The sequence below is a fragment of the Pocillopora damicornis genome, chromosome 6 (genome assembly GCF_964200805.1).
Source record: "Pocillopora damicornis chromosome 6, jaPocDami1.2, whole genome shotgun sequence".
Taxonomy (NCBI): Eukaryota; Metazoa; Cnidaria; class Anthozoa; order Scleractinia; family Pocilloporidae; genus Pocillopora; species Pocillopora damicornis.
In genome coordinates, this window is record NC_142675.1 from 17,559,851 (window position 1) to 17,573,941 (window position 14,091).

The following is a 14,091-nucleotide window of genomic DNA, read 5'->3' on the forward strand; positions in this document are numbered from 1 at the left end:
ACAATAGGTTAAGACTAAATAATTTGTTTGGGAGTGCCTCTGGGGGAGTCGTTAGGGCACGGAACACCGGCAGAACACTGCTGGCCAATCAATTTCACGTGTTTACCTCACATGACGAAATAGTTAGGTGACGTCATAATCAAAAGGAAGGTTGGCGAAGAAAAGTTTGTCGTTAAGCCGAGTGACGAGTCCCGTGACATAAAGAAGGGGAATTGTACATCCCCGCATTTCCTTTCGCTTTAAATTGAATTTTTAGACTGATCTCGTTATTTATAAAGAATAATAGTGATACTGTTCGTTGTGTGTTTGTGATAATTCGTATTCTAAGAGAGAGACTGTGCATGCATATGGCGGTGATGCCTGTTACAAAACAAGATTTTGTCTCGTTGGAACCGTTTGTTCATCAAGTCGGAGGGCATTCCTCCATGATGAAATTTGACGATGTTTCTGTCTGTAAGCCTCTGTATCAACGAGAGCATCGCTTTTATGAGGAACTTCCCCCAGAAATGCATCCTTTCACTCCGGAGTATCGAGGTAAGCCAAGTTCTCAACAACTGTTTTTATCGTCCTCACGCATGTAGAAATTTGAATTTTCAAACGTTAGTGGTTATCTCTTGTGTTTCTTCTAATCCCCATTATATGTTCTCTATTCTCAATTTTTCTTTTAAACATGGTTGTCGTCTATTATTGTCCAGATTTTGTCGTTCTAACCATGAAGACATTTGCGACAATACTTGAGTTGAGATCGATGTATTGATGTCGATAGGATATAGGACCGAAACATACAGTGCAGTTCAGCCACATTGTTGTAATGCTACCATAAGCTTGTATTTGATCATCTAAAAATCTGCAATGAATTGGAGATAGCAAGTGTGTATTTAATTGACAGAAATTACCGTGCTATCGATCCGCGGAACTGTGATACTTTTTTTGCCCAGATGGCGTTAGCTTGCTTTTGTTTTGATCTTTATCCTGTCAACAATTTTTACTCCATGCCAGAAAGCTACCAGGCATTTCTTTGCAACATGATAAGCATGTTAGTCAACATAAGCTCAACCGGTTGATCAAGGCTATTGCGTTGTTGTATTTACGTTTTGTGTTCGCAGTAAAATGCGGCATTTTTTGCTGCTTATCGTGGCAACTAAGTTTGCAATAACGAAGAGGAGTGAGTTGCAGGCAGTTTTACTCAACCATAACTTTGATTGCTAATAATCCTTTCAATCGTTTCAGTCTTTTGTTCGGTTTTTGCGATCCTAAAATCATCTAAATTGCCTTCAAGTTGTTGAAAAGAAAAGAAAAAACAATGACGGCGCAGATTCAAGTGTTGGTTGCAAAGCGATTTTGTTTTGAATATTACATAACATCGGTGTCTTAATCATCCTGATTTCGACTGATTCTGCACTAAATTATTTCCACGACATCCTCAAAGCCGACAAGAAATAGGATTAAGGACTGTGAAGCTCAAGAAGATGCTCGTCTAAGCTCGTTTTCCTTCAGATAGCAAAATTTTTATCAACTAGATCGATAGGCATTGATTTCTCAGCATAATTTGATATTTTTCGTGTTTATATACTTAAAAATATTACCACCCCTGCAACGATAGGCATATTTAATTTCTTGCTAAAATATAGTTAATTTGTCAGTTGCTTTGCTGGATTTTTATAGAAAAACGTTTTCAAAATTAATGCATAGTATGAACTAAACTGCTCTTGTCTAAAATATTTCCTCCTTGCTAAGTTCTCTGGCCGTTGCTGCCAATCTCGCAAAACCTGAGTGAATGATTGAGTGACTGATTGTTTTCCTTGTCACAAAGAAATAACAATTATTGCATAGTCAAGGTTAATGGCATTCTCATTTGTGCACTGGATTATGAGACTTGTGATTTTGATAATATTGATGAATTTTTGAAGGAGCACAGTTGATTTGATATTTCTAGCTGGAAATGTTTTTCAAGCAAAGAGCAACAGTATGATAATGTCCAACTTGTAACTGTATTTCAAGCTCAGCTTCGTCAAAGCTTTAACAACTTGATTCCTTTTTTAAACATTCTGTTAGTAGGCATCTTCTCAGCTGTAAATGTGGGAAAACTTTGTATACTTGGATCAGTTTGTTGTAGTTCTGTAGATAAGAAGATGAATGATGTAATACCAAAAAATGCTTGCTACTAGTATGGAAAAATTCTTAAAACTTCGTCAAATGTAGCTCTTTTCATATCATGAAAAATTTTATCAGATAGATTGAGATGTAGTCTTCATGCAAAGGGCCTAATAATGTTTTCAGTTTTGTGGTTATTGACAATTTTAATTGTGGTTTCACAAAATTTTGAGTGGTTTTGTTTCATTCTATATTTTTGAATATTTAAGTACACTGTTTGGCAATAATTTCTCGGCAGTTTTTCAGTTTCCAGCAGGTCCAATCACCCACCTCCATATTGTCTCTGTGTCTTAAAATATGAACATGATGATGGAGATCTGATTTTCCTTTTGCCTAAATTATCCACTCTTCAGTTGAAGAGTTAATACTACTAGGGTATGAATAGTTGATATATGACATTACGCTGTGTTCATTGAATTTCATGGACTTAGATATTTTTTCATACTCAAAACTACCAATGCCACTCTTTCCTCACTGCTTTTAGCTCCTCAATTTTGTAATTGCTTCTGTTTTTTTCTGTGGTCAGTTCTAGTTATGTAAGGTGATTTGATAAAAAGATGAAGATGCAGCAGAAAATTAGGATGTGAAAACTCTCAATTACAATCAAGGCTCAGTTTTGTTATTTTTCATTCCTTGAAATATCTGATAAGTACTTAAAGTGTATGAAATTAAAATTTAAATCTTCCAATAACACACAGTTTGGGATGTTTTGTCTGGCACCATTTAACTTGTGATCTAAGATATAAGGATTGGAATTTGAAATGCGTACACGTAACCAGATGGTTTAATGCAAATACTGATTGCAATGCATTCTCCCATGTCTTTGGTCATTTTTGAAATTTCTAAAAAGTGACTGCAAGGAAACCAACCTTTCTACTACTAATGCTAATATTCTCAAAAACGGAGGAGTAATCTTTGGGTTTCTCTTTATGAAGTAATGAAACTCTTCCCAATTTTAGAAAGATTGTAGTGGAAAAAATATAAAAGGAGGACAAAAATTCAAATTGTGTTCTTGATATCCTGTGTTAGTTCTACGCTCATGTAATTATGACGGTGATTTATTGAAAAGCTTGCTGCTCAGGAACTTTGCTGCCACAGCTACTTTGAAGATTCTTCTACTTGAACTGCTGCATAGAAGATGATTTGTTTTAGATCGACAAGACACTAAACTTGGGAACAGACATAATATCCTTTCCCACAATAACCGCCTGCTGTGAACATTCTTATCAATTTGCAGGGGTTCAAGACAGGGGGCATTTAATAGGCATAGAGTTATTGAAAAAAACTTGTTTATATCCAATGTGCAAGTCGTCATTTTTGCTGTGTAGTGTCACTCAGGTTTAAAGAACACTATATGCATAGATTTCTGTTTTGGAAAACCTTCGGTTTTGAACCCTTTAACTCCTAGAGGTGATCAACTTGAAACTCCTGCCTATAATATCATTACATTATCCAGCAAATAGGTAATGAGAATATTCAAACTTATCAGGGAGAAGTTGTTATCTTAATCTTACACCAAATTCTCATATCTAATTTACAAGGATATGTGTAGCAGCTAGAGGGGAGAATTAACAATTAGATCTTGAGAGTTAAAGAGTTAATTGGAAAATAGTGCTTGGTTTCAAATTGAGGTACATTTTGTTCTGAAATTCTTCTTAGCCAAATATAATAATATTATGTTCTAACCATCTGCAGAGCAATAAAATATTTATCTTTGCCTTTGTGTTTGTTTAAGTCTACCAATGAAGAGGGCTTTTATAGAATCTACCAGCTTTAGACCAGGCTTTTGATTTTATACAATGAAGCAATTTTACATAATACAATTACATCATTGGGGAACAACTGCATAAGTTATTCAGAAAAAAAAAAAAGTAGCACAATTTGAGAGGAAAAAACAATGAGTTTTCAATTTACAGTGTTCCAAAAATCATTTTTATTTTAATTATTTTCATTATTATGTTACTTTTCTGTATTGGGGCTAGAACACAAGTAAAATGTGCTATTTTAGTGCACTTTTGAACGGGGCAAAATTTTGGATGATTTCATTTATGTTTTATTCGCGTTTCACCCATGCCAAGGGGCTGATACAATGCTCAGATGAGGCCCTAGGATCTATTTTGAAATCTTTAGAAGCCCAAATATTAAATGAGAAGTAATACTGGAATAGTGAACCCCTTTGTCACTGGTTCAGTATATAATTTGAGTGTAAATTTTGCTCATTGTTCATATTTCATTGTTCTTATGTGACTCAGAAAATTACCTGGCAACTTGTAAAATAAAATTGCTCAATTATGTACTCTATGTTAAACAATAGAGTAAGATTTGTGCCATTATTTACCTAAGAAAAGTATGTTAAATGGCAAGTGAAACCTTCATTCCCAGTTTGTGATCTTTGCCAGCCACTTTGATTATTTCAAAAACAAGCTCTGGTAGCTGTTGGAAGAAGGTTATCTTTGTTAAGTAAAAGTTACTCAATAAGTGTGTTCCTATGGTATGATATGCACTGGAATAAATCACATGGTTGTTTTTCTTTTTAATCACACTCCACTCAAATGCCAGTCTTATTGAGAAGGTCTTAACCCTTTAACTTCCATGAGTGACCAAAATAGAATTTCTCCCTACATTATCATTACAATATCAAGCAGACAAGTGATGAGAATGAAGAAAAGTATCAAGTTGAGAATAATTAGTTGATCCAAACCAAATTCTCTAAACTAACATAAGTCAGAATTGTATGGCAGACAGTAAAGAGAATTGCAAATGAGATCCTAGGAGTGAAAAGGTAAAAGCATTTAGGGTGCCTCCACTTTTCTTGGAAACCTTGTCATAAAAAACTACTCATGAGTGGAACTCTCTTTTTTTCATTCAAGGAGTTGTATATGTAAGCATTGAAGAAGATGAGGATGGTTATATTAATTTGACAGCTCACCCAGACAAGTTGGCATTAGAATGTCAAAATAAAGATGGTTCTTCCAAATTCAGCTGTAGTACAACTAGTAGTTCCTCAGACAGTGACAGCAGTGGAGAGGATTTGATAGGATCACCACAACAACGACCACCAAGATTTGGCTTAGTTAGATCAGTAGAGACAGGTCCATACAGGTATTCAAAGTAGTATAATGTTACTATTGACTTGAGATTAACTTTTGTTTAATATAATTTTAGTGGTAAACATCTGACATTAAACCTTTAACTTTCAGAATGCTAAGTACCAAAAATGGCTCTTTTTAGAGCCAGTGAAGTTCTATTCTTGCACATTGTTATTTTCAAAGTTATTTTGAATTTGGTACATAGACTTATAAATTTTCAATGACTAGTGTTAAGTTACAAATTTGCAGCTCATTTTATACACGTTCTTGCAGGTAAGCTGCACAAAAATTTTGGGGAAAAAAGAGCAGCTTTTTTGTGGGTATTTATGGCACTTGCTGAAAATGGTGAAAATTTAATAATCACTCAGTCTCTATTGAATGCCCCCTTGACCAAGCACCCACTCTTAAGGTTCAAAAATTTAGTAAGCACCTAGGGTGCTTGATCAATTAAATATCATATGGTAAGCAGTTGTTTTCAGTCTGCTGACCATGACCTAAGGTCACCATTAAACAAGCTTTATAAGTACATTTTACACTCATCATCAACCTTGAAAAGATTTGAAGCAACGTACAACAGTCATCACTTATTGGCATTGGTATAAACATTTGATATGATACTCCTAAATGACAAAGTACTCATACAACTGGCTGCAAATTTGTGTTTGTTTCTGCAGGGTGCGACTTCGAAGTGGAAAGCTGGAACTCGTAAGCACTAGGAAGGATGGATTCTTTGATGCAGGAGATGTGACTGATCACTCTTCAGGTCAATAGTTATTATTTTCTTATATGGTGCTGTGGAACCTTGTTATCTGGCCACTGATGTGTTCTTGAAAATTTGGTGACTAAATGAGAGAGAAGCCTTATTGGCAACTGAGAAGCAGCTTACTGCAGTGAGCACTGTCTAGTTTTGGCCACTATTGACTGGCTGAATGACAAGGTTCCATAGCATGTGCAGTGGAAGCAAAACAGTAATTTTAAAAATGTGCTTTCCTGTTGTTTTGGGTGCAGATTGTAAATATGTAAAGATTTTTAAATGTGCAGGGCAGTTTGCAAAATTTTACTTGGGATCTGAAAGATTTGCGAGTGGAAATACATCATCCATCATCATCATCAACTTAAAAAACCACAATGGTTCGTGATTTGGCTCTCCTGCTCTTCTACACAAGCTATGCAAATATACCTTGCTTGTCTCAGAAAAATTTGCTACCATATAGTAGCAGCTGATCTGAGGTGCAGGGAAGGCATTGGTGGTTGTCAGTAGAAACAACTGTTTGCTTTACTTCTTTAGATCATGCCTCCCACGGGTGGCCTGAGAATGAAATCTTCACAAGCTCCTATACTGGAAGGAACAACATTAATGGTAGTAACTTGATGCCATTTCACCTTCTCACTCCCAAGATCTAAAGATCATTTCTCCACACCGTGTCTTTTGTACATTACCTATGAGTTAGGCTTGGAGAATATGGCATTTAATCAAACAGTATCCCCTCATTGATATTTTTTCTTCTTTCTAATCACCATTCTGCTAGAAAATGTACTCATATTGTTAGGATAAGCTTCTTTTTGGTGGCTCGTGGGAGTGAAAGGGTTAATAGGTAATTCCCCCTAATTTAAGGGTGGGTTTATAGCTTAGCCAAGTAATATGCAGTGTTTGTTGTGATTTATATGTCAGGAGAAAAAGAGACTTTTGGACCTAATTATTAAACCGATTAATATGGCATACAAGTTTTAACGAGAAATCTGAAGTGATATTTTAACTTCAAAAAATTTGAGTCTACCCAGGAAAGTTTGGCCACTCAAGGACTGAAGTCCTATCATACTTTAATTAGGAAAAAATGTTTTTGGAAAACTTAATTTTACAGTAATTGCAGTCACTGTATTTCATCCTGCTGTAGTTATTGTGACTCAATGTTACTGTGAACATTTACTCTCAAATCTGTTGCATCCTAAGGTCTCTTATTTCTTGAAAATTGTGATCCATAATGCAATGACAGGGAAGGGGAAGTTAATGGAGCAATGACTGTCTCTTTAGGTTACTCTTTTCTTTAACTTTCAGGGAGTGCAGGTGCAAATCCTTGGAGTTTGCATTGTCATAGGGAAGAGGTGAACAAAATGAGAAAATTGGGCCCATCATCTAAAGTACACAGTATCCTTTAACAAATACAAAGTTATATTCTTAGCTGAAGTTGAAGCCATGAGAGAAAGTCTCCTATCCAGACATATACAGTAAACATGTCTATTTTTTTTCAAGCTTGGCTCACATTTGTGATATAATAGTGTACACGATGAACATTCCAACACTATCATAACAACATGGGAAAAAAAAAAATTTTGCACTGTATTGATGTTGATGTTGATGTAGTTATAATGTTGATATACTGTATCTGCATGTTCATGTTATTAACTTACAACACATAAACTTCCTTATGCCATGTTGTTATGCCATTCTGTAGTTAGTGCGAACCATGCTAATGTTACTCTGTCATTGTTATTATGTTGCCTTTATGTTCTTATGCACTAATACTCACAGTTCTTTGCAACAACATTGTGACCTTCCTATGTTGGTAGACATGTTTATGCCCACCTGTCATGTAATCACTGGTGTGATGACCATGCTAATGCAATCACTTTAATTTAAAAAGAGCCGGTGATTGTTCCCTGAACAAATTGAAAATGCAGTTACTCTTTTGCAACTCTATTAGTCTGGTTACATTGTTGTCAACACCACTGCCTCATTTTGCCTTATTAAATTTTTTTGATATTCAATTGCTGCATCTCTTTCTTTTGTTATAAATTTACTGTTAATAAATCTTGACTGAACTTAGAATACATTGTTTTGGAAAATGTGGCTTACCAATTTTCTTATCCTTGTATTCTGGACTTAAAAATGGGAACTCGGCAACATGGAGATGATGCAACAGGTGAAAAAAAAGTCAGAATTATGGCCAAAGTAGAAAAATCTACATCTAAAACTCTTGGTATAAGAGCGTGTGGCATGCAGGTGAGTTTTGTAATTTACTTTAAGCACAGTGACATATTTGTTGACTGAAAAGTAGTTTGGCCTCACCAGTGAGAGTCAAATCATATTGATGTACATGTAATGTTCTTGAATCTACCATTGTGTTTTGAGAGCAAAATTGAAAACTAAATGAACTTCAGCAGTCATTCATCCATCCATTCGTAGTTGTACTCCAAGTGTGAACTTGTAGTCAAAGGAGCTAGTGGTACCATGCAGATAACTAAGTTTCAAAGTTAAACATAAGATTTGTTTCAGCCAGTTTTGTGTGACAGCTGGCACCAAATATCAGTTGCCCTTTTCTTGGTTGGATGCATGAATAACACGTGTCTTATCATATTTCATTCAAAGACAATGTGTCCCCTTTTTCAACTGTTAGCATTCATGAAAATACGGTAACTTGATTTGCAACTTGTAATTTTTTTCTCTGTTTCAAGGTGTACAAAAAGAATTCAGGAAAATTTATGTGTCGCAACAAATACCATGGACTTAAGCTGCATGAGGAAGGCTTCAAACAGGAATTGATAACTTTCCTGCACAATGGACTACAGTTTAGAACAGAGCTAATAGAACCTTTGCTTCAGAGGCTTCGGAAGTTGTACAAAGTGATTGAGAAGCAACACTCATACCGTTTCTACTCAAGCTCCTTGTTGTTAATGTACGAAGGAGACATGGAAAATACAGGTGAAACAACAAACAGTTGTAGTTGTTCTACAAAAGAGAGAGAAAAAGGCCAAAGCAATCAGGAGACACTCAACAGCAATAACAGCTGTAGTAATTTAAACAATATCTGTCAGTGCTTCAGTCATCGCTGCAAAGTGGATGTCCGAATGATTGACTTTGCACACACAACACACAGTGGGTTCTCTGGGGACCGTACGCGTAGCGGACCTGACACAGGCTACTTGTTTGGGCTCGAGAACTTGATAAGACTTCTAGAGGAAATCCAAGAAAAATGCCATGATTCTCTAGACACCAGTCTTGATCCTAGTCCATAACAATCCTTATTAAAGTTCCAATATGAGAATATCAGCAAAACTCCTTAATCCTAATTAATGTTAAATCCCTGCCCCTAATTTGTTGCGTTTGTGGGTGGCTTCCTGATCCCCTCTCTCAGTGTTAACTTTTGCAGTCCTAACCCCATCCCTGGTGAGGCTGCTTATGTTCATATTCTGGCACCTGTCTTTGGTATATTTTAGTGCATGTAGGTTTGGACCAAAAAGACCAAATTCTGTTGAATGCTGGTAGTAGGTACGGAATCACTTGATATGCAGAGGAAAACTATTTTATAAGGTTATGGTCTATACATCGAATGTGAAAAATGATCATATATTCTGCAAGATTTTATCCATGTGCTTAACATTTCTTGGTGTGACTGGCCAGATAGGAAAGCTAGGAAAATACTTGTGATGAAATAAAAAAATTATCTATTTATAGCAATGCACAAAATCATTTTTTAATAATTCAGTTGAAATTAAAGCTTATGAAAACAAAATGGAATATTCATATTAGTAAGTATACATTTACTTAAAGAATAATACTTGTTTTGATTCACCAAAAGAATCTTTGCACAAGGGAACTTAGCAATACCTTTTCTATATTCTGTTCATTAAGAAGAAGAGATGTTGTGCTTTCATTAAAGTGGCAATTCTCAGTTTGTAGAATATATTGTCAAAAACTATGAAAGTGGAAGTGGTGAATGTTACAATACCACTGTTATAACTAGGGTCACTTACTAAATTACCCTTAACCTATCACATTGTGCAGGACAAATAATGATTCCAGCTGAATTTAATTGTGACACACAGTGTCTTGGATCAAAATTTTGGGATTCATTGCTCCTGTTGTAGAATCAAATCACTCGGTTTTGTGTAAGTGCCTTTTTGTAACAGCAGTTGCACTGTAAACATGGAAATTATTCTTAATTTTAAGTGGATCAATCATGTAATCTCCAGGCTCTTTAATTCCCAAGGATTTTAACATTATTATTGCTAATTATTTCAGATTATATGGGGTTACAGCAAACATGGGTTCCTTTTTTGCTGTTTATGACAACATAGTTCATATGAATTAAAGAGAAACCTATCAAGTATTTATTTGTCGTTATTTTGCACAAATTAAAATGGAGTAACGGAGTTAACAAATGTTTAATCTCAATCTGTGAAATACTTGTTATTTTACTATTGCACAGTGATTCCTCAACTTAATAATGAAAAATTAGGTCCGTGTTTTGGTAAAATAATGGTAATATTTATTGACATTGCGATGCGACGTAGAGAAAACCGTCATTGGTCTTGTCTTGCATGGTAGAACCAATTCTACCAATTGTAAATACACCTATGTTTTAGGGACATTGCACGTGTTAAGGAGAAGCAAATCTAAGAAATTTAAAGACACTGGAAAATAATTTTATATTTTAAGCTTGAGGTTGGATTTAAAACCACCTGGAGTATCTATGGTGAGATTTTACCGAATGACTAAATTTTATTTAATTTTCTTGAAACTTTCATTTGAATATGCTAAAGGCTTCATCTTGGGTGCACTGATTGCTCCAAGGAATGAGAAATATTTAGTTTCCCCCATAATATTAATACATTATTCTGCAAACTTGTGAGAATACTCAAACTTATCAGGTAGAGATTGTTGTCGTGATCTAACACCAAATTCTCGTATCTGATTTATAAGGAAATTTGTAGCAGCTAGAGGGGAGAATTATCAATCGGCTCTTGATCTCAACAGCCACAACAGAAAAAGGACCTTGCTTGATTGCGCCATTGCAGTAAGCCACCCTGTAGATCATTGGTCAGTAAAGTTGTACTGGGTGTTAGATCATAAACTCCAGAATTTCTAATTGACCTTGTAAGGGCCTATTTACACCGTACGACTTTGTCGCATGCGACAAGCTTACGACAGGCTTACGACACGAATTGTTTCGTGTAAATCAAACCTACAACTCGCTTTCGACTCTTAAGTCATGTCGTAGGCCTGTCGTAAGCTTGTCGCATGCGACAAAGTCGTGCCGTGTAAATAGGCCTTAAGGTGTACATCAATTAGCAATTACTTAAACTGCATCTCCTCATACACTGTATGGAGTTCATTTCGATATGAGTAGGAAGTGAGGGGAAGATGTCTTCAATTATGAATAATTGTTAATTACAGTATAGGAGGCTATCTCGCTGTAAATATCTGTCCACAATATAGAACACGGCACTAGTCGAACACATTTAGGTGAACGTCTGGTTAGTTGTGGTCTATCATCAAATGCCGTATTTCTTCGAGTAAGCGCCCGGACGCTTATTTAAAATTTCGGCGAAAAGGAGGGGCCCGTGTAAGAAGGAGGGGGCGTCCTCTAGTGAGACGCTTGTTATTCTCCTGTGATGAGTCTGTTGCGGTCGAAGCTAACAAAGTCCTAAATAGTGTGGCAATAGAAACAGGAGGAGGGGGAAGGGGGCGTTTGTTTAATATTCTGGTTTAGCGGGCGGATGCTTGGTCGGGGGAGGGAGTTCATTTGACCGTGGGCTCCTATTCGAGGAAATATGATAATTACGATTCGAGAGTGAAGTCGCTAAAGGAGATTATTTATAACTGGATCACGAAATAATGCAATTCGAGAGTTTTTATTGGCTTAACTATCATGGGTTATAAGCTATTATATCGTGCGCGCGCATGAAGACTGGCTAAACTGAAAGTGTTTTTGTTCATTGTAACATTGTAACATAATCCTACAAAATAAAGTGGGGAAGATTTATCGATATTTTGGGCATTTTTAAATCCAGATAGAATATTGTCGTTAGTTGCAATATATTTTTCAGTTTCGTATTTTATTTGGAGTTTAAATCTAAAACCATTGACAGATGGAGATAATTTAGTCTCTCTGCAATCCCATAATGAATATCTACTAATTATAATCAAATGTATAAGGACGGTCTCCGGCGAAATTTTGATCTCTCGATAATTTTTGTGAATCCAAATTTTAGGTTTCTCGCGGGTGCGTTGTAGGTTACATGACAGATCTAGCTGCCACTCGTGTTTTCTACTTAGTGACGTTTCTGTTTTCAAACCTTGAATATTCCATGTTTAACTTTGTGCCAGCTACAAAATATAATGGCAAGCTGCGGAAAATCTTGAACAAATCTTCTTAACGGAAAAAGTTCTGTATTTTATGTACAATGACGAATGGGAGTTTGGCACCATAATCTCCTCGCTGGAAACCTGATGAAGAGTTGTAGAGATCATTCTCGCATGGCAGGAAATCGTGCGCTCCGTCGCAAAACTTCGCCAATGATGCAAGGTGGATTTCCAGTGTCGCAATTTTTTTTCCATACGTAAAACGTGGGTAAGCAATTTCCACTGCCGCGTAAAAATCAATACCACGCGTTTTTTGGGATGCGAATTTAGCAACATTTACGCTCTAAGTGCTGTATAATTTTAAATTTAGCGGCAACTTTGAGTAGGCGAAGTTTAGAATGGCAGACACAATAATTAAGCGTTTACTTTCTTTCTCTGTACCTACGTTAAAGCTGAAAAAGAAGACAAAAAAACAGAAAGAAACATTGGGTGAAAGTTATATTTCAGAACTGTTATGTAGTCAGTGAATACTATATCATAGTGAAAGAAATGCGTTTTAATAGAATTAGCAGGTGGTAAGTCCAAAATGTCTTCGTTTCTATATTTATCGAAGACTGGACGCAAATCTGGGGTACTCAAGAGCACGCAGTAGTGAAATCCAAGCACATGCAGTTTTCGTACGATTATCAGACTTACTTCACGTGGCATATTTGGATTTGCCACGTGATAGGCTTGTGAACAGAATTTGAAAAGTCTGTGTAAGATGTTATCCCCTCCTTCACCAGGTCTTGCAACCTCGCATGAAACTCTTGAACTTACAAATGCGCTCTAGAACCTCAACAGCGATTTGAGAATGAACTTAAACGACCTCGAATTTTTTCACTCAGGCCTCGACGGAGCGCCTAAAAAATATTCGTTGAAATGTCATGATGTCAGAAACAGTTTACTCTCTTGCGTTTTCCGCGAAAAAGTTTCACATAAATCACCCTTTTGTGTATCGAATTTTGGGTTAAACCTTTAGCAAGATGTGGTTTTTCACTGTGACATTGCACTTAAGACACAAGGTCTTCCCTCTCTCTCTCTCTCGCTCTCTCTCTCTCTCTCTCCCCCGGAAAGTTTACAGGTGAGCCTCGATTTCGTGTAATCGATCCAGTTTTCCAGGCTCACGTACAAGGCACGTTAAAACCGCGTTTGCTATCAGCCGCTTGCCTGTTTCTGATCCGACTGTGGCTAATAGTCGCCAACATTTGGGTTTTGCCGTATTCAATAACCGATCATCCTTTATTTCTGTCTTTATCCAATTGAAGTCAATCGCTAAATGTTTTACAGGTCATCATCGGACGTGACACTATCTAATCTTTGGAAGTACCTCATTTAAATGTCTAATGGATCGGATTCCGGACGTAAAATGACAAATTGATATACATAGGTGCTTTGGATTCATTATGCCTCAGAAGACCTTCGTTTATGCTGCTTAACAGTGAATATCTCAAAAAGGCTATGTAAACACTGAAAAAAAAACCAAGTTAGAATGATGGCTTATTAATGGTATTGATTCAATAAAAATTTCTCTAAAAGTTAGAGCTATGAAAAACTTGAATAAGACCCTGAATCATAAAGAATATTCTATGAAAATAACAAAAAGCAATTAACACTGAAACAAAAGCAATCAGAAACATATGCTTGTTTATCTTAAGCTTTTTACTGTACAAACACAGTGTTCTTCATTTCTTGAAAGCTAATTTTGGTCATCAAATGTAACTA

The 14,091-nt window shown here is 36.1% G+C and overlaps 1 protein-coding gene across 2 annotated transcripts; it reads left to right on the forward strand.

Annotated features, from left to right (window-relative positions):
* The first annotated feature begins 132 nt into the window (after positions 1-132).
* Positions 133-10,351, forward strand: LOC113681952 (inositol hexakisphosphate kinase 1). 2 transcript variants are annotated; one of them, XM_027199090.2, is made up of 7 exons: positions 136-534; positions 5,025-5,256; positions 5,918-6,006; positions 6,532-6,603; positions 7,300-7,389; positions 8,069-8,244; positions 8,697-10,351. In XM_027199090.2, exons 1-7 carry the CDS (start codon positions 342-344, stop codon positions 9,255-9,257), a joined length of 1,413 nt encoding a protein of 470 aa, XP_027054891.2. In that variant the 5' UTR covers positions 136-341; the 3' UTR covers positions 9,258-10,351. The 2 variants fall into 2 exon arrangements, with proteins under 2 accessions (XP_027054892.2, XP_027054891.2); XM_027199091.2 differs by lacking the exon at positions 6,532-6,603 and having other exon boundaries at positions 133-534.
* Positions 10,352-14,091: the final 3,740 nt, after the last annotated feature.